This window comes from Alosa sapidissima, chromosome 4 (genome assembly GCF_018492685.1).
Source record: "Alosa sapidissima isolate fAloSap1 chromosome 4, fAloSap1.pri, whole genome shotgun sequence".
Lineage (NCBI taxonomy): Eukaryota > Metazoa > Chordata > Actinopteri > Clupeiformes > Clupeidae > Alosa > Alosa sapidissima.
The window spans coordinates 30288988-30303718 of NC_055960.1; the positions used below are offsets into that span (position 1 = coordinate 30288988).

Consider the following 14731-nt stretch of genomic DNA (forward strand, 5'->3'; position numbering starts at 1 on the left):
CCCACTACACAGTCTGATTTGTTCGTTAGCACGAATGCAGCCAATCAGGATCGAAGACTGAACACAGACAAAAGTCCCTTCAGTGCGAGAGGGGCTAATGCCAGTTTTTTGCAACAGGAGGTAAGATGCTCAGAAGACCATTTACAAGTCTTTGCTGCAGCTTAAATGAACACCTGTCACAGCACAGCCTGTATGTTTTTTTTTTTTTTTTTTTTTTTTTAAACTCAATGCAATAATTTGCAACTTTTTAGGTATATTATTACAGTTATTGTCATCTTCATTTATATGGGCATATAAAGAACAGAAAGTCCAGCCATTCCCTCTAGCCCCCCCTGCATAGGCATTAGTTCAATGTTCCTGGATGGAGCACTCCATGAAAATGCAAGAAAATCTTTAAACAGGTGATGCCAGTCTCAGCATATTAGCAGTTACTAGTGCACATTTGGCTGTTGGTAAAGTTTTTGCATGGCCTTTTGGGTAGTCTCTAGTTTTAGACCAAAACTCCCCTGCAGCTTTAATTGTGAGACCGCTTAGTGGGTAATGGGATCCCCACATGTACTGTACATGGCTAATCAGGCAGGCAGCTCTTGAGGCGGATCTGTAGTTTAGGTCATTTGGGTTGGTCACGCTCATGTTGTCCTATTGTTGCTGTGAGACAGGGTGTGCGTGCAGGGCCAGGATTCATTGAGTGAAAATCATTTCAGTTTGTTTAACTGTGGCTGTAGCCCAATTTCAATTATTTATACTGCTGTGCCAGCGGGATGCATTATATTCCATTTTTTATCATATCTGCTAGTGAGTAACATAACAATGATGTCGATGCGCGTCCTCTGAAGTCTTTTCTTAATTGGTTGTGTGTAAGACCTTTTTTCTGACTCCAGGAAATCTTCACAGAAAGACATGGATTGTACACCTCTACCAATAGGTCTGTAACACTACAGTAAGAGTCTATGTCATTGGATTCAGATATAATGAACCAGTTATTGTATATGGATAGGCACAGATAAACATGTACTCCACACTTGGTCAGTCTGGTTGTAACATTATGGTCCTGATGGGGTCAAGTTCATAAATGGCATTATAAAAGCAGCATGGAGTGCCCAATAACAGTCCTCCCAATATTAAGTCTTGCAATCTGCATCTGTCTCACTGGTCTTCTTCTGAGGACTGTCCACGATATAGAAGTGGTTCTGGGAGATCTCTCTGCAGAGGGTGGTGTATTTGGATGCCCGCTTTATCCGAGGAAGCACAAAACTCTTTGTGAACTCATCTTTGCTGAGGGCACGTTTGCCCTGAGTTGCTAACACACAGTTTATGAACATGAGTGTGTAGTTGTAGCAGTTGTGGGTCTCCTCATTAAAGCTGTAAGAGACACCAAAAAATACTCAACTTTTGTGTGTGTGTGTGTGTGTGTTTTAAAGCAACACCAAAGAGTTTTTTGTACCTTAAAATAATGTTTCCAAAATCGTTTCAGTGGTTCATCAACTTGTAACAGGGTGAACGGCACTTCTGCATTCGCTTTGCGGCCGTCTATCGGCTATAACCACACTATGTAAGTTTGCCAGATCGGGTAGCGGATCTGTAGTTCGATGGAATGAGACATAAGAAACTACAAATTTGACTTGCATCTGATATAGATAGATAGATAGATAGATAGATAGATACTTTATTGATCCCCATCAAATCTGATGTCGCAATACATCATACTTTCATAAATCGAGCAACATATTCTACCTTGTCTGTGGACATCGTTATTTGCAAAGCCGGTGCTGGATAAACAAATAGCGTGCGTGCGACAGAGGGAAAGTTCTTTGATGTTGCTTTAAGAAAAGCTTTCTAGCAATCTGTGCACACATCTGATCATCAGCATAACTGAATCAAGACAGATATCGTAGTTTTCTGCTTTAAAATGACCAGATCTAAAATTGATAAGCAAGAGATATAGAAACATAAATAATAAAAACTGCAAATGTACCTTTGCCAGACCGGGTCCCACATCTGGGCAGTGGAGAACTTCTCCAGGTACTGATCCCACTGGTCTATGAGGTTGTACATGTCAGGCTGGACCAGAGGAATGCTGATGCATCTCTCCCAGCCCTGGTAATCTCTGCGCACTCCGACTTTGGTATAGTTAAACACCACACCTACATTGTAGAGAAAGATCATATAAGATTTCATAGCAAATATGAAAACACATTATGTGCATTTCTCTTGTGAATGAATTGATATTGATGTATACAATTATATCAGCCATGAATGAATTCATACCCTTAGTGTTGGTGATGCCTGTATGAAGATCAAATCCTCCATCAAAATCTCTGTTTTAGAAATAAGCATCAGATTGGAATCAAATTGCATAATAGTAGCTGAACCCAACCCTCACAGCATCATGTTCTAAAGAGGAAGTAGTGTACAACACTAGCTGAGCGTAACATGTAGAACCCCACGTCAACAAAAAATGCTTAAGACAATTCCAAGAATTGTTTACATTTTCCACAAATAAATATTATAGACCCTTTCAAGAGAGTTCCATTATCAGCATCATAGTTGGCCCCACAAGGCTTCCATTTTAACATTCCAAATGTTGTCTTAATGCAGAGGAAGTAGATTGGGAACCAAATAGAACGTTCAAGCATTGTTTTTGTTTTTATTGTTGAAAGGGTCTATAATGTGTAACTGAACAACCCACCTGAGTTTGTTTTCATCTGTTGGAGCCACCAGGAAGGAGCATGGAGATGTGTGTCCATTGCAGAAAGGGTCAGGTATGCTAACGGGTGCCTCCTCCAGCCTCCGGCCGCTGAAGCTGAGCCCACACTCGGGGCATTCCTCCGGCACGAAGAAACAAAAGATATCCTTGTTGCAGTGGCTGAACCTCACCACACTCTTATCCATGGAGAACACACATGGACACAGCAACGTCCAGGAACGATAACGCTGGCTCCTATACCTTCACACACCAGTGGCTGTGGAGGGTGATCTAGTAGTATCTATGTGTGTGACGTTCACAGACACCCTTATTTGTAACCATTAGCCTATCCGGTTTCACATAACCCAATACCTGCTGAGTAGCAGTACCCATTTGTGTATTAATGCCAAGAGGGAGCAGCAGCCATGTGTTTTTTATGGAAACTGTCTGGTCGGTTACAATACTAAATGGGTTCAGGGAATGGGATCTTGCTTTATAACAGCTTTCTGTAGTGTGATCCAACCCAGAGTTTAAAGTAGATGTAAAGGTCTCAGAGAAGGTATTGTGTGCTCAGATAAATCACATCAACATGATGAATAAATTATACACTAACGAGGGATGAATGGATAAATTAAATAATGTTTAATTGCAATTTATCAACCAGAAACATGTTCCACAATATTATAAAACTATTCAATTTCCTTTTAATTACAAGATTAATTAAGACATGCTCAGTGGAGAGATAAGAAACAGTTAGTGTTTCTTTTTTCAATTAGTTCAATTGAAGGCTATGCATGAGTAGCAATCAGAGCACAGGAGAGAGCCTGTGCATGATGTAATACGATTTTCATCCTTAACCCCCACAACAGCAGATGGACAGAACAAAGCGACCCTACCCTGTGTGATAGAAGACACATTGAAATGCAATTCTGAGCCTTTTGAGAACAGACAGTGCATCTGTATTATGTGTAGGGGTCGACCAATTATCGGCTTGGCCGATTATTAGGGCCGATATTTAGCCTTTTTATAATAATTGGTATCGGTCATTTTTTCCACCGATAAGCCGATATTGAAATGGATAAAGAATGAAACGCGCTACTTTGTCTGTAAAGCGTCTCAGCGTCTCTCACTCCCTGAATTTGCTACTCTGTGGTCAAGAGCATTGTCCCGCCCACTACACAGTCTGATTTGTTCGTTAGCACGAATGCAGCCAATCAGGATCGAAGACTGAACACAGACAAAGTTTAGGATTCTCACTGAGGCAGACTGGGCTTCAGCTGTAGCCTACGGAGCTATTTTTCGAAGGTAAGGAAGGTAGCCTATATTGCTGAAGTTGCAGTGAATCACAATCATCTACACTGAAGTTACAAAAACACCACTTTGTAAGCTATTGTCTCTTTGATCCGGATCAATAAGTAAAGCACCCACTTCCTTCATTTAGCGAATTCCCGATTGATGCACGTTACTGATGCTGTTTACTAGTTATCCCACAAACTCGGGTGCTGTGTGTCGGGAGTTCTCTGCCTCCGCCTCGTTCGTTAATTGTGAATAACGGGACACCTCGGCGGACATAGTACAGACAAGTCCTAAATTATGCGATAGCGAACGTCAAGTCTAATTGCTCCTTTTTGAAACGGACTGTCAGAAAAGACTACATGCACCCAGGGCCAACCGTAAATTAATCCGACCTGAACAAAATCGCGTCCTGAGCTGGCTATTAACGTGCCTTTTAGGCTCTCAAAAGTGTAGCTTATAGCTTACACATGGACACAAATTGCATGCTTAAATAGCCTAAGAACTATTTTAAAACTGTTTTGTTAAACTATTCAACCGTAACACTTGCCATCACGCATGCACCTCTTCCTCTCCCTCTCGTGCACTCACACACACGATGGCAAAGCATCCGCTTTGTGACAGGTCCCTTAACAAGCACATAGCCCATTGTGCAGGCCTACTCCATGAAAATAATTGCTATCACTCAGCTCTTGGATTAACATGATACACAAGATTTACACTTGCAAAGTGATGCAAGTTGATAGACAATTGTGTATCAAAAGAAGAAAGAAAAGTTTGCATAATTAAATGATTTTGAATGAAATTTTTGCAGCATATAGCCTTTACTATCTACCCCCCTTTTTGACAACTGACATATTGGTTTTACATATCGGTTATCGCCCCCCCCCCCCCCCCCCCCCCACCACCACCATCACCACCACCACACACACACACAACTGCATCTGTATCATGTGTGTTGTTTATATTGCTTTACTGAGGCTCCGCACATCATGAGCTTACTGTGGTCAGTGCTGAAAGCTGGACAGGTGAAAAAACTGCTCAGTATATTTAAATATCTATTTTGTGTCCGTGTTTGTATACATTTTACATCATTTGTTTTTATTCAATTACAAGTTAAATTTTGATCACTATTCTCAATCATATGCATGTTAAGTGTATTTTTGAATGTTATTGTAATTGTTTAATAAATTACTTACATAATTTGCTTTGTTTTAATAATTTACTAGATTACTACATAATTATAGAGACATTTACCCAAGGCCTATTGTGATGTCATCTCTGCCAACATGACCAATGAAAAAAGTGGCAAAACTGCTCAGTATATTTAAATATCTATTTTACATTTCCATTTGGTTAGCAATATAAAAACCATTCTGTGATATTTCTTGATAAACTCTGATGTATTTTGAGATCGTCTTAACTCTAGGAAGAATGTGAGTCCCTGTGAATTCCTCTCTACTCAAAGAGGGTTTCCCTTCCAGGGTACGTATGTGGTTTATAAAGGCAAGGGCGAAACCATAGCAGCAGGATCCAAACTCCCTCTCCTCGTGAAACCTGTAAGACATCAGTTTAAGATGTAGCTTTCTGCTTTCAGAGAAGCAGCGTGAATGACCTTTTCAGTCTGACCACAAAACTGAACATAAGTCCAGAAATATGCAGTATGGTTTAAAAAAAAACATTTCAGGCACTCTTGATATCATCTATATAGGAAACAAACAACAGCAAACTTTTAACTGGTCTTAGATATTTTGTGTTCTGAAAGGAGAATTCCGGGTGATTTTTCACATAGATCTCTGTTTCTCGAGGTCACCAAGTACTGTCAGTACGGGGGAAAAAACAATCGGCTCTACCTAGCTTGAGTTTCTGCAGCCAACAGCTAGAGCAGCCAGGCAGCTACATTGCTACACCAGAGACTTTCTAATGAGGAGACGCAGCACTCAAAAAATCCTCCATAGAAATGCATGGGGTTAGTTTGTAACGCCAATCAGTTGTCTACACATATCCCACCTCTTCCGCGGCAAAACGTCGACATGTGAATACATTGAGCCAATTATGTGCTGTGTTGTGAATACATTGAGCCAATAATGTGGTGTGTTGTGAAGACATGTGCCAATCATGTGTTGTGAAGCCTTGCGCACACGTGTTTCTGCCGAAACAGATGCCCGATGAGTGCCCAAAAGGCGTTGCAATATGGCCGCCGAATGGAGGGACTTGCCTAAAAGGACTTTGGCTACACTCTCTGTGACTTCGAGAAACAGATATCTGTGTGAAAAATTGCTGGAATTTCTCCTTCAATTGTTTGTTAAACGACATTGGGTACCTTGACAATCACTAAAAATCTAAGTTATTGTCATTAGCCTATTATTTATTATTGTTCAGCTTTTATCTGGACAGCTTATATTCTCCGTACCGTTCTGGTGCCCAAGTAGAATGGGAGCAGAATTGTTCAAGCTCCTTGTCCCAGGTATGTTTTAAATGCTCTCTCCAAGGTGGGACTAATTGCAAACATACACATTTCTCCCAGCCATGTTCATCTCTCTGGAGTCCTGATAAGGTATAGTTATATACCACACCTAGAGACAGACATTGAATAATCTGATAATGGGCAGATTTGACTTTATCAGTTATAAGGAGATGTTGTATAGATTCAACAAAAGTATCCCTTTCAAAAAAGAAGATTTCTATTGTTCTTTGGTAGTGCTGCTCTGTAGACCCAATAGGCCTAACTCCACAATAGCCTTAGTGTTCTTATAGTACACAGTCTTACAGTACTTCTATAGTATGCCCCAATATACTATGCTATCCTATAAGATTGCTATATCTTATCCCAAAATACTAGTTATTTTTCATAAGGGATAGGAGACAGCAGGCAACAAATTGCCACAGCAAAGTGGTAAGCTATCAATCATCGTTTTCAATGTAGGATCTGGCTTGCCTGAAACAATTTGGTCATGATACATGAAGGACAATACACATCAGATCACAGTGCCAGGTTTTCAGTAGGCCTAGGCTAGTTTGGTGAATGCGAAAAGGCTAACCTGTGGAATTTGTTATGCCAACGTGAAGCTCCGTGTCATGCCATTCCCTGCAAATAAAAAAAAAATACATGGTTAAGCTCTGAATGCATTTCCAATTTAGGCGATCTGTTCAAATTTTACGTTTTCTACCCGAGGAAAGACGGTCCGTGCACAGATCCGATTCCAAAAGCACAAGGAACTTTGTGTCCATTGACAAATGGACTCGGAATGCTGACAGGTGCGTTGAGGAGGTCAAACATTAAAGTCTCAGAACAGATGGGACATTGTTTGAATTCGTTTTCTCCTGGACCATCCATTTCTACATTTACAACTGGAAAACGATAGATGGCCTTTTTACAATGGTTGAATTTGATAATTGTTCTCTCCATTCATAATCGTAGTCACAATCGTAGTCTACAGGTAAGGAGGTGGAGTCTATCCGCGCTGTTGTCTCCGATTAATTCAATCGATAAAAGCAATCTTCCTTGGTAGATTGTGAAATGTACCTGTCCAAGTTGTATATAACGTTTTTCGTTAAATTAATTTAACCATAGAACATGCAACATTTTTGTGATAGTGTAAAATTACGGATAAAATGTGTGGCTCCGTTCATGACAACGGTGCGGAACTGTTGGATTATCGACCACTAGAGTAAGTGGGAGATAGTTTCAGGTTGCACTCAAACGCAATAACAGGAACACAAACAAGACAGCTCCTATGGAATGAAAATGTCCACAAAGCAAGTAACCTGCAGGTAAATGATACACGCCAGTGTTCAATGTGCTATTTTGAGTCATATAAGTTTGGTGTAAGCAGTATATTGGTATGATTCTATCTACGTGACTGTGGTGAGACAATAGAGATAGAAATGGTGCAGCCTGAACTGGCTAACGTGCTCCGGCTAACACGCTAACGTTAGCCAAATTGTCAATGTCGCCTGTTTTAGCAAGAAGACGATCAAGCGAATCGAATCGAATCTGCATGGTTCTTAATGAAATGTTACATTAGACAAGTATTTGAATGAAACAAGTTCTGTAAAGACTGCCCCATGACTTTGTTCTACCGTGGTAATTGCGTGTCTTGGAGAAATCTCTCTTGTTCTTTGTATAAGTTGTTCGGATAACTTGTCCTGATTAGCACCGTCTGAATGTCACCTTTTCATCTTTTTTGAAGATATTTCCTCCATGGCGTGTGTCGAGAAGGGAGCAGATGTATGTTTTCACATGATCTGGCAACAAGTAAACCGTCAACTATATGTAAATTTTATCAGAAAGGTGTTTGTGCCTATGGAGACCGCTGCAGGTAAATTTCAGTTTGTTCATTGTTGTTTGATATTGCGAGATGTGGTGTTCTCTGAAACATGTTCGTGATGGAAGACGTAGGCCTACTGCTTTTTTCGTCCTGGAATTACAGAGTTAACGTTAAACTACTAGCCTAGAATTTGAACTCTGCAGTAGTTTCTAAAGCAGTTATGCATTTCATTATTCTAACATATTAATGCACTATATTAATATGTGGATCTCGAGATGTTCAGTCTTTTGTGCCAATATGTGGCAAAACATTTGCTTTTGCCTTACAAACGTGGCTTGCTGCCTATGTAGGTATGACCACGTCAAGCTCTCAGGTGGTCGAGGAGGTGGAGTAGGGGGTGGCACCAGCAGCGGTGCTGTCAGTGGGCCTCCAGGTGTTGATGTGGCCAGCAGAAGCAGCACCAGTTCAGGACCTCCAATGTCAGGAGGTGGTCCACCAACAAACACTGGGAGACCGGCCAAAAAGTCAGTGGTGCTAAGAGACAGAGGTAGGTGCTTTCATCACTTCTGCACTTTGTTTTGTCTTTTGTCTAATGGGTCTTTGTAATTACAAGTCAACATCAGCAATGTCAAGAGTGAATAGATATTCAGTTCTCTTTTAATATTACTACTGTTTAAAGAGTTGAAGGCATGAGAGCAGTCTGTTAAACACCGTCTTGTTTTTCTGCTTTAGCACTGGGCTGTGAGCGAGGCCTCCTCCACCCAGCAGAGAGTGCGGAGGTGCTGGAAGACCGCTGGGAGTACCGAGACGGCGGCGGGCAGGCCAAATCCCACTCCTACCTGGACGCCATCCGGACCGGGCTGGAGTGCTCTGCCGCCGCGACCCCCTCCTCCTCCTCCTCCTCATCCTCCTACCCGGAGATGCCCCAGACACAACTGTGCCCTTATGCGGCTGCTGGACAGTGTCACTATGGCAACAACTGTCCCTATCTCCATGGGGACCTGTGTGAGATATGCAGGCTTCAGGTGCTGCACCCACTGGACCCTGAGCAGAGAAGAGCTCATGAAAAGGTGAGAGAGCTCACTTGATATGCTGCTCACCTTTGATTGGTTATCAGTTACAATGTGTTTCATGGAGACAGATGGTGGTGGGTTGTTGAATGAAATGTACTGGTTTAGCTTAGCCACATGTGAAATATGAAAGAGTTGAAGTACATGCATTGGGAATTGGAGATGGAAAATCCTCGTCCATCAGTTGTTCTTTTGATAATAGCCATTTAATGTATGGGGAGCATCAATAGAAGTTAGTGTTTTCACTGTATTTTTAACTTTCCACTTTTTCTGTTCGCTTATGAGGCTGGACTTTTCCATCCCTAGCATGTGTCAGATGGAACTGGAGAATATTCCCTCTCTTCTCTTCCCATGTAGATGTGCATGATTGCCTTTGAGATGGACATGGAGAAGGCCTTCCGGGCCCAGCAGAGCCAGGACAAGGTGTGCAGCATCTGCATGGAGGTGGTGTATGAGAAGGCCACGCCCTCCGATCGACGCTTCGGCATCCTGTCCAGCTGCTGCCATACCTACTGTCTCAGCTGCATTCGCCAGTGGCGCTGCGCCAAGCAGTTTGAGAACAAGATCATCAAGTGAGTGCCAGACAGCTGGAAAAGCGCACGTTGAGGCGTTAGTGTGTTTCAAAAGAAATGGCATTTCATCAGCTGTGGTGGACACTATGTCCCCTGTGTGTGAATACCGTTTTTTTTTACCAAGCACAGTTGTCAGAAGTGAGGTGTGTGTAAGATAGCGGCGGTCCCTAAGGATTTTATACTGTCGTCTGCTCTTGCAGCTATCTGTTATGTATTCTAAAATCCCATTTCATATTCCCAGGATTTTGGCTAGCTATCAGTCGGAGTTATGGGTCACTTTAAGTAATTACATCAAGAAGAAGTGCAGAGGCATTTTTTTCCCTGATCGCTTGAAGCACGCCCCATAATCAAACCCAAATGGAATGTTAACCAGACTCTGATTGACAAGATAAGTCTGATAGGAATTTGAGTCTGGCCATGCCAGTCTACAACCCCAAATCAGAAAAAGTTGGGGCGTTGTGTAAAATGTGAATAAAAACAGAATGTAATAATCTGCTAATCTTTTAAACTCATATTTAGTTGTAAAAAGGACAGAGGCAACATATCAAATGTTGAAAATGACCAATTTGACTATTTCATGGAAAATATATGTTCATTTTGAGTTTAATACCACCAACATGTTTTAAAAAAAGTTGGGACGGGGGTAACAAAATGCTGGAAAAGTTGTGTAGTGATCAGACTTATTATCACATTCTGTTTTTATTTGCATTTTACACAACGTCCCAACTTCTTCTGTTTTGGGGTTGTAAGAGGGAGTAGCATTACAGTATATTTTTTTTTTAGTCCAGCGTCTTCTTTTTTTATGGTGCTGGTCGTGTCATCATATTTCTGGCTTTGTCCATTTTGACTTTGCTAGCTGAAAACAAATCTCCAGACCAAGAGTGAATGTAAGGGCAACGATTGGTGCAGGACAGCGAGAACCATTCAGGTTTCATGAAATGAAAATGTGTTTCCTTGATACACCTGCAGGAGGCAGCAGCAGGACATTGAAAGTACTCAAGTGATCACCACACAATCACATTTAAACAAAGTGCATCTACCCCATCAGAACAGAAGCATAATTATGTATGTAGTAATGTGAAATGCCTGAATACATTAATCCAGTGGAATCCCATGGCATACATACATACATACATACATGCATACATACACACATACATACATACACGCATACATGCATACACACACGCATACACACATACATACACACACACACACACACACACACACACATACGCATACACACACACATACATACATGTGCTGCAGAACAATGAACAACTTGTTGACATATTTGCTTCTGTTTCTTTTGTCTGTGTTTTGTCCAGGTCTTGTCCCGAGTGTAGAGTTGTGTCTGAGTTCGTCATTCCCAGTGTGTACTGGGTAGAAGATCAGGATGAGAAGAATCGCCTCATTGAAGAGTTCAAATCTGGCGTCAGGTAAGAGAGACTGGGAGTGGCGCACAGGACTTTGGCTTTGAGCTTTCACTTCCTCTGTAGTTTTCCACATACTCACTACACCTCACTGCATAGCAGTTCTGATTTTGCATTCACGCTAAACTAACCTTGTATACCATGAGCTTTATTTTGCTATAGAAGGAATTAGTGGCCTTTTGCATATTATCCTTAATAACCATTAGCGCCAGTAAGGCAGCAGCTCTTTTGTCTGGGCCGTGTTGTTCAGTGACCTTCGGGCAGCCATGGAGAGCTGGTGGGCTACAGCCAGAGCACTCTGCTTCACGGGGCTCCACATAAATAGCTACCCCAAAGGTCAGCAGCCAGGTCTCTCTGCATTGACTGAAGTGCTTGTCCCCACCACCAGCTGCTTTTGAAGCCCCTACTGATGGGCTCTATATGCTAGGAGGAAGTGTAGCAAGCTGCTCTTGAGAGGCTTGGGCAAGAAAAAGAACAAGAGCACCAGCAGTCCCAGATACTCATGCCCAAATAGCCAGACATGGTTTGTTGATATTCACAGTTACGCCTGTAACCAGATTCCACTCCTTTCATTCTTGATGTTGTATCAACTCCATAATATTAGCTTTGCCTTCAAGGTTTAGCGGTGACGAGCTTAAGACATGGCTCTTTTCTCTTCCTTCTCTGTACATACATGGCTCCTGTAGGGCACATTCATACACTTCATATGTGGCCTAATTGAAGTTAACACTCTTAAGTGGCTGAATGTTACATACATACCTCGACTCCATGGCCGATTGAATGTATCACGAAAGCAGAGAAGTATCTGAACATCCATGCTGTCTTTGGTCACATGGGATTCCAATTCCTAGTTGTAGTGCATGGTGTCTGAATTGTTCTTGTGCTTGTCCCTGAAGTAAGAAGCCCTGCAAGTACTTTGACCAAGGACGAGGAACCTGCCCATTTGGAGGGAAGTGTCTCTATTTGCATGCCTATCCTGACGGCACACTGGCAGAACCTGACAAGCCTCGCAAGCAGCTCAGCTCCGAGGGAAACGTGCGGGTAAGGACGGGGTCTCCTCTTACTGACCTCAACCCGGTGTCCCTGACCACCCCTGTAAATATTTGGGCACAGAGGATGCAGGCATGGACTGTATGGATTCCCATGATGATCCCATGGTACATTCATTTGGCAAGCCACTTTTGCATCAGGTTGTATGAAGTTGCCTAAACGTGTGTGTGTGTGTGCGTGTGTGTGTGTGTGTGTGTGTGTGTGTCTTGTCATGTCACCTTTCAGTTCCTGAACTCCGTGCGCCTGTGGGACTTCATAGAGGAGCGTGAGCACCGCGGGGCCTCCCAGTACGAAGACGAGGTGAACGAGTTGGGGGATCTCTTCATGCAGCTGTCGGGAGCAGGGAGCGAGAGTGGGGCCCCAGGACCTCACTGATGCTCAGCACTGAACCCTGCCCCCCACCCCCCCCGCCCCCCAGTCCCCCTGGCACTCACACCCACTCATGGCCCACAGGATCACCCACAGGCTCATATCAAACTGTGTACTGAACTGGGCAATAAAAATGTGCTCACTGGTAAGCCTTTCATGTTGAAAATGAGGCTTTTTAAAATGGCATTTTTATTGGGTGGTACATTTTTAGTGAAAGACTATGGCAGTTCTGTATATGGGGAAAAAAAAAAAAAAAAACGTTATAAATTTACTGTACTCACACCAATACCAGTTATGTTTGTGAAAGCTGCTATATTTTCTTAATGCAATCAGGTAAATTTTGCCAGATTGACATCCATGTTCTCTCACAGTGAGGTCTTAGTGGCCCATCTGCGGTGGAAGTTGAGGGGCTGATCCTGGCAGTGGCACGCGGCTCCTAATGCACTTTTGTAGCAGAAGAGACGCCCTGTGAGACCTGGCAGATCAGCGCACATAACGCAGATTCAGACAAGCTAAGGTCATGGCATGTTTGTGGCTAAACAGTTAAATACAAGATGAAGTAAGCAGGGAGGGGATGACCTAAAGAGGAAAAAAGTCCATTCTTAGGGCCAGAGTTTGAGCAGTGAAAGCTACAGATGATTCCCAACAGTTACTCCCAACCACCATTAAGATTCTCAGAGATTCTGTATGTTCCCTGTAGTTGATATCACATTTGTGGTTGTGGTCTTCTATTTTGTGACTGAAGCCTTACTATTTTTTAGATCTCAGAGCACTTAACTCAACTTTGAGTGCTTTGAGTCATATGTCCATTTATATACTTCTGCTGAATTATGTGAAATAGGCTATTGCTTATTTTAAGATTTGGAGGGCACATCATTTGAAATGCAGTTTCAGAAATACAAGGCAGCTCAAATTTTATCAGCATTTTTGTCGAAATTGCCCTATGAAATCATGCAATATATAAATAAGTATTTAATTCAGTTGTCTTGTCTTGCTTTCAAGTACTATTGGGTTAAACCCAAAGATATAAAAAGAATACCTCTTATTGTTTCAAAGAAGGCTTTATAGAACAGTGCAGATATTTTGGCACAAAAAAGCCAAAGTGAATTCATTAATCCAGTTTGTGTGAGTCTACGCCTCAGTTATCCTTTGGAGTTTAGTGTATGCGATTCAGTGTAGGGTTGTGCTATAGACGGACTCCATTGCTTGAAGTCAGGCTCCCTCTTGAGTTTAGGGTCTGACCACTCGGCACTCTCCTATAGGTGAGCTGATCCCTGTATGTACTCTTTTAATTTGATTGTGTAGATGATCTGACCTTATGGTTGTGCACCCTTTGCCTAGCACCTTTCTGTGACTTTCTTAGGTAATTGAACCCAAGAAAGTTTAATCAGAACATAAACAGTATACAATATGGTGTTTGCAAACTTAGCTCAACTTGTGTTCAAGCTTGAATATTAGGGCATGTGATGTTTTACGTCATAAGAATTTTTTATCATGCGGTCATATAGAGCCTTGAGTGGCTCTGAAAGGACTGTAATGAATTAGCAGTGATTATGGTGTGTTATTACATGGCTGAAGTGTTTGCAGTGAAGGACATTTATAGAAATGCTCTTTCTCATGCATCTGTAGGTCAACATTACAGCCCATCATTTGACTTGAAGTTCTCTTCCCCACAAGTATTTGTGAAATGGCATAAAAAAACAAATAATTTGTATCACGTCCTAATATTATTAAAGGAGATATTTCATGCAAATATGAAAATGTGGTTCATGTTAATATGAAACTGTACAAATCAAAGGGTATGTATTATTATTTATAAGAAAAGTGCCACCAGGAATGTTGTATGCCCTTCTAACAATGTATGGGAAGGTCATTCATAGTCATGTTTACTGTCTGTGTATTTACAAAAAAAGCCCTGCATAACTGTATGTATTCAAGTATACAAGTATGTAGTCAAATAAAGAACATGTATTTTGGGGTATGTACA

General features: G+C 41.8%; 3 protein-coding genes across 5 annotated transcripts; 1 reads left to right on the forward strand and 2 right to left on the reverse strand.

Annotated features, from left to right (window-relative positions):
* Positions 1-917: 917 nt before the first annotated feature.
* On the reverse strand, positions 918-2914 carry LOC121706925 (MKRN2 opposite strand protein). Its single transcript, XM_042089070.1, has 4 exons — positions 2690-2914; positions 2269-2318; positions 1976-2144; positions 918-1362 (listed from the first exon to the last, which is right to left on the reverse strand). Exons 1-4 carry the CDS (start codon positions 2890-2892, stop codon positions 1122-1124), a joined length of 663 nt encoding a protein of 220 aa, XP_041945004.1. The 5' UTR covers positions 2893-2914; the 3' UTR covers positions 918-1121.
* A 1966-nt stretch (positions 2915-4880) lies between these two features.
* mkrn2os.1 (MKRN2 opposite strand, tandem duplicate 1) lies at positions 4881-7482 on the reverse strand. Of its 2 annotated transcripts, XM_042089068.1 has the most exons (5): positions 7150-7482; positions 7021-7067; positions 6393-6555; positions 5319-5536; positions 4881-5151 (listed from the first exon to the last, which is right to left on the reverse strand). In XM_042089068.1, the coding sequence occupies exons 1-4, from the start codon at positions 7386-7388 to the stop codon at positions 5320-5322; spliced, it is 666 nt and encodes a 221-aa protein (XP_041945002.1). In that variant the 5' UTR covers positions 7389-7482; the 3' UTR covers positions 4881-5151; position 5319. The 2 variants fall into 2 exon arrangements, with proteins under 2 accessions (XP_041945002.1, XP_041945003.1); XM_042089069.1 differs by lacking the exon at positions 4881-5151 and having other exon boundaries at positions 5179-5536.
* A 136-nt stretch (positions 7483-7618) lies between these two features.
* Positions 7619-14729, forward strand: mkrn2 (makorin, ring finger protein, 2). 2 transcript variants are annotated; one of them, XR_006031198.1, is made up of 9 exons: positions 7619-7753; positions 8173-8301; positions 8601-8797; positions 8983-9320; positions 9678-9892; positions 11221-11331; positions 12222-12366; positions 12601-12889; positions 13116-14729. XR_006031198.1 is itself a non-coding variant. In XM_042089054.1 (8 exons), exons 1-8 carry the CDS (start codon positions 7722-7724, stop codon positions 12748-12750), a joined length of 1317 nt encoding a protein of 438 aa, XP_041944988.1. In that variant the 5' UTR covers positions 7619-7721; the 3' UTR covers positions 12751-14729. The 2 variants fall into 2 exon arrangements, 1 of the variants encoding a protein (XP_041944988.1); XM_042089054.1 differs by having other exon boundaries at positions 12601-14729.
* Positions 14730-14731: the final 2 nt, after the last annotated feature.

Bases quoted from the DNA above. Each gene is read 5' to 3' on its own strand.
- mkrn2 (XM_042089054.1), top strand. From the start codon at position 7,722: ATGAAAATGTCCACAAAGCAAGTAACCTGCAG. The intron at 11,332-12,221 runs GTAAGAGAGACT...TTGTCCCTGAAG, and splicing joins GAGTTCAAATCTGGCGTCAG to TAAGAAGCCCTGCAAGTACT. The intron at 12,367-12,600 runs GTAAGGACGGGG...GTCACCTTTCAG, and splicing joins GCTCCGAGGGAAACGTGCGG to TTCCTGAACTCCGTGCGCCT.
- LOC121706925 (XM_042089070.1), bottom strand. From the start codon at position 2,892: ATGGATAAGAGTGTGGTGAGGTTCAGCCACTGCAACAAGGATATCTTT. The intron at 2,319-2,689 runs GTGGGTTGTTCA...TTTCTAAAACAG, and splicing joins ACAGATGAAAACAAACTCAG to AGATTTTGATGGAGGATTTG. The intron at 1,363-1,975 runs GTACATTTGCAG...TGTCTCTTACAG, and splicing joins TGGGACCCGGTCTGGCAAAG to CTTTAATGAGGAGACCCACA.
- mkrn2os.1 (XM_042089068.1), bottom strand. From the start codon at position 7,388: ATGGAGAGAACAATTATCAAATTCAACCATTGTAAAAAGGCCATCTAT. The intron at 7,068-7,149 runs GTAGAAAACGTA...TTTTATTTGCAG, and splicing joins CACGGACCGTCTTTCCTCGG to GGAATGGCATGACACGGAGC. The intron at 5,537-6,392 runs GTACGGAGAATA...GATGTCTTACAG, and splicing joins TCTACTTGGGCACCAGAACG to GTTTCACGAGGAGAGGGAGT.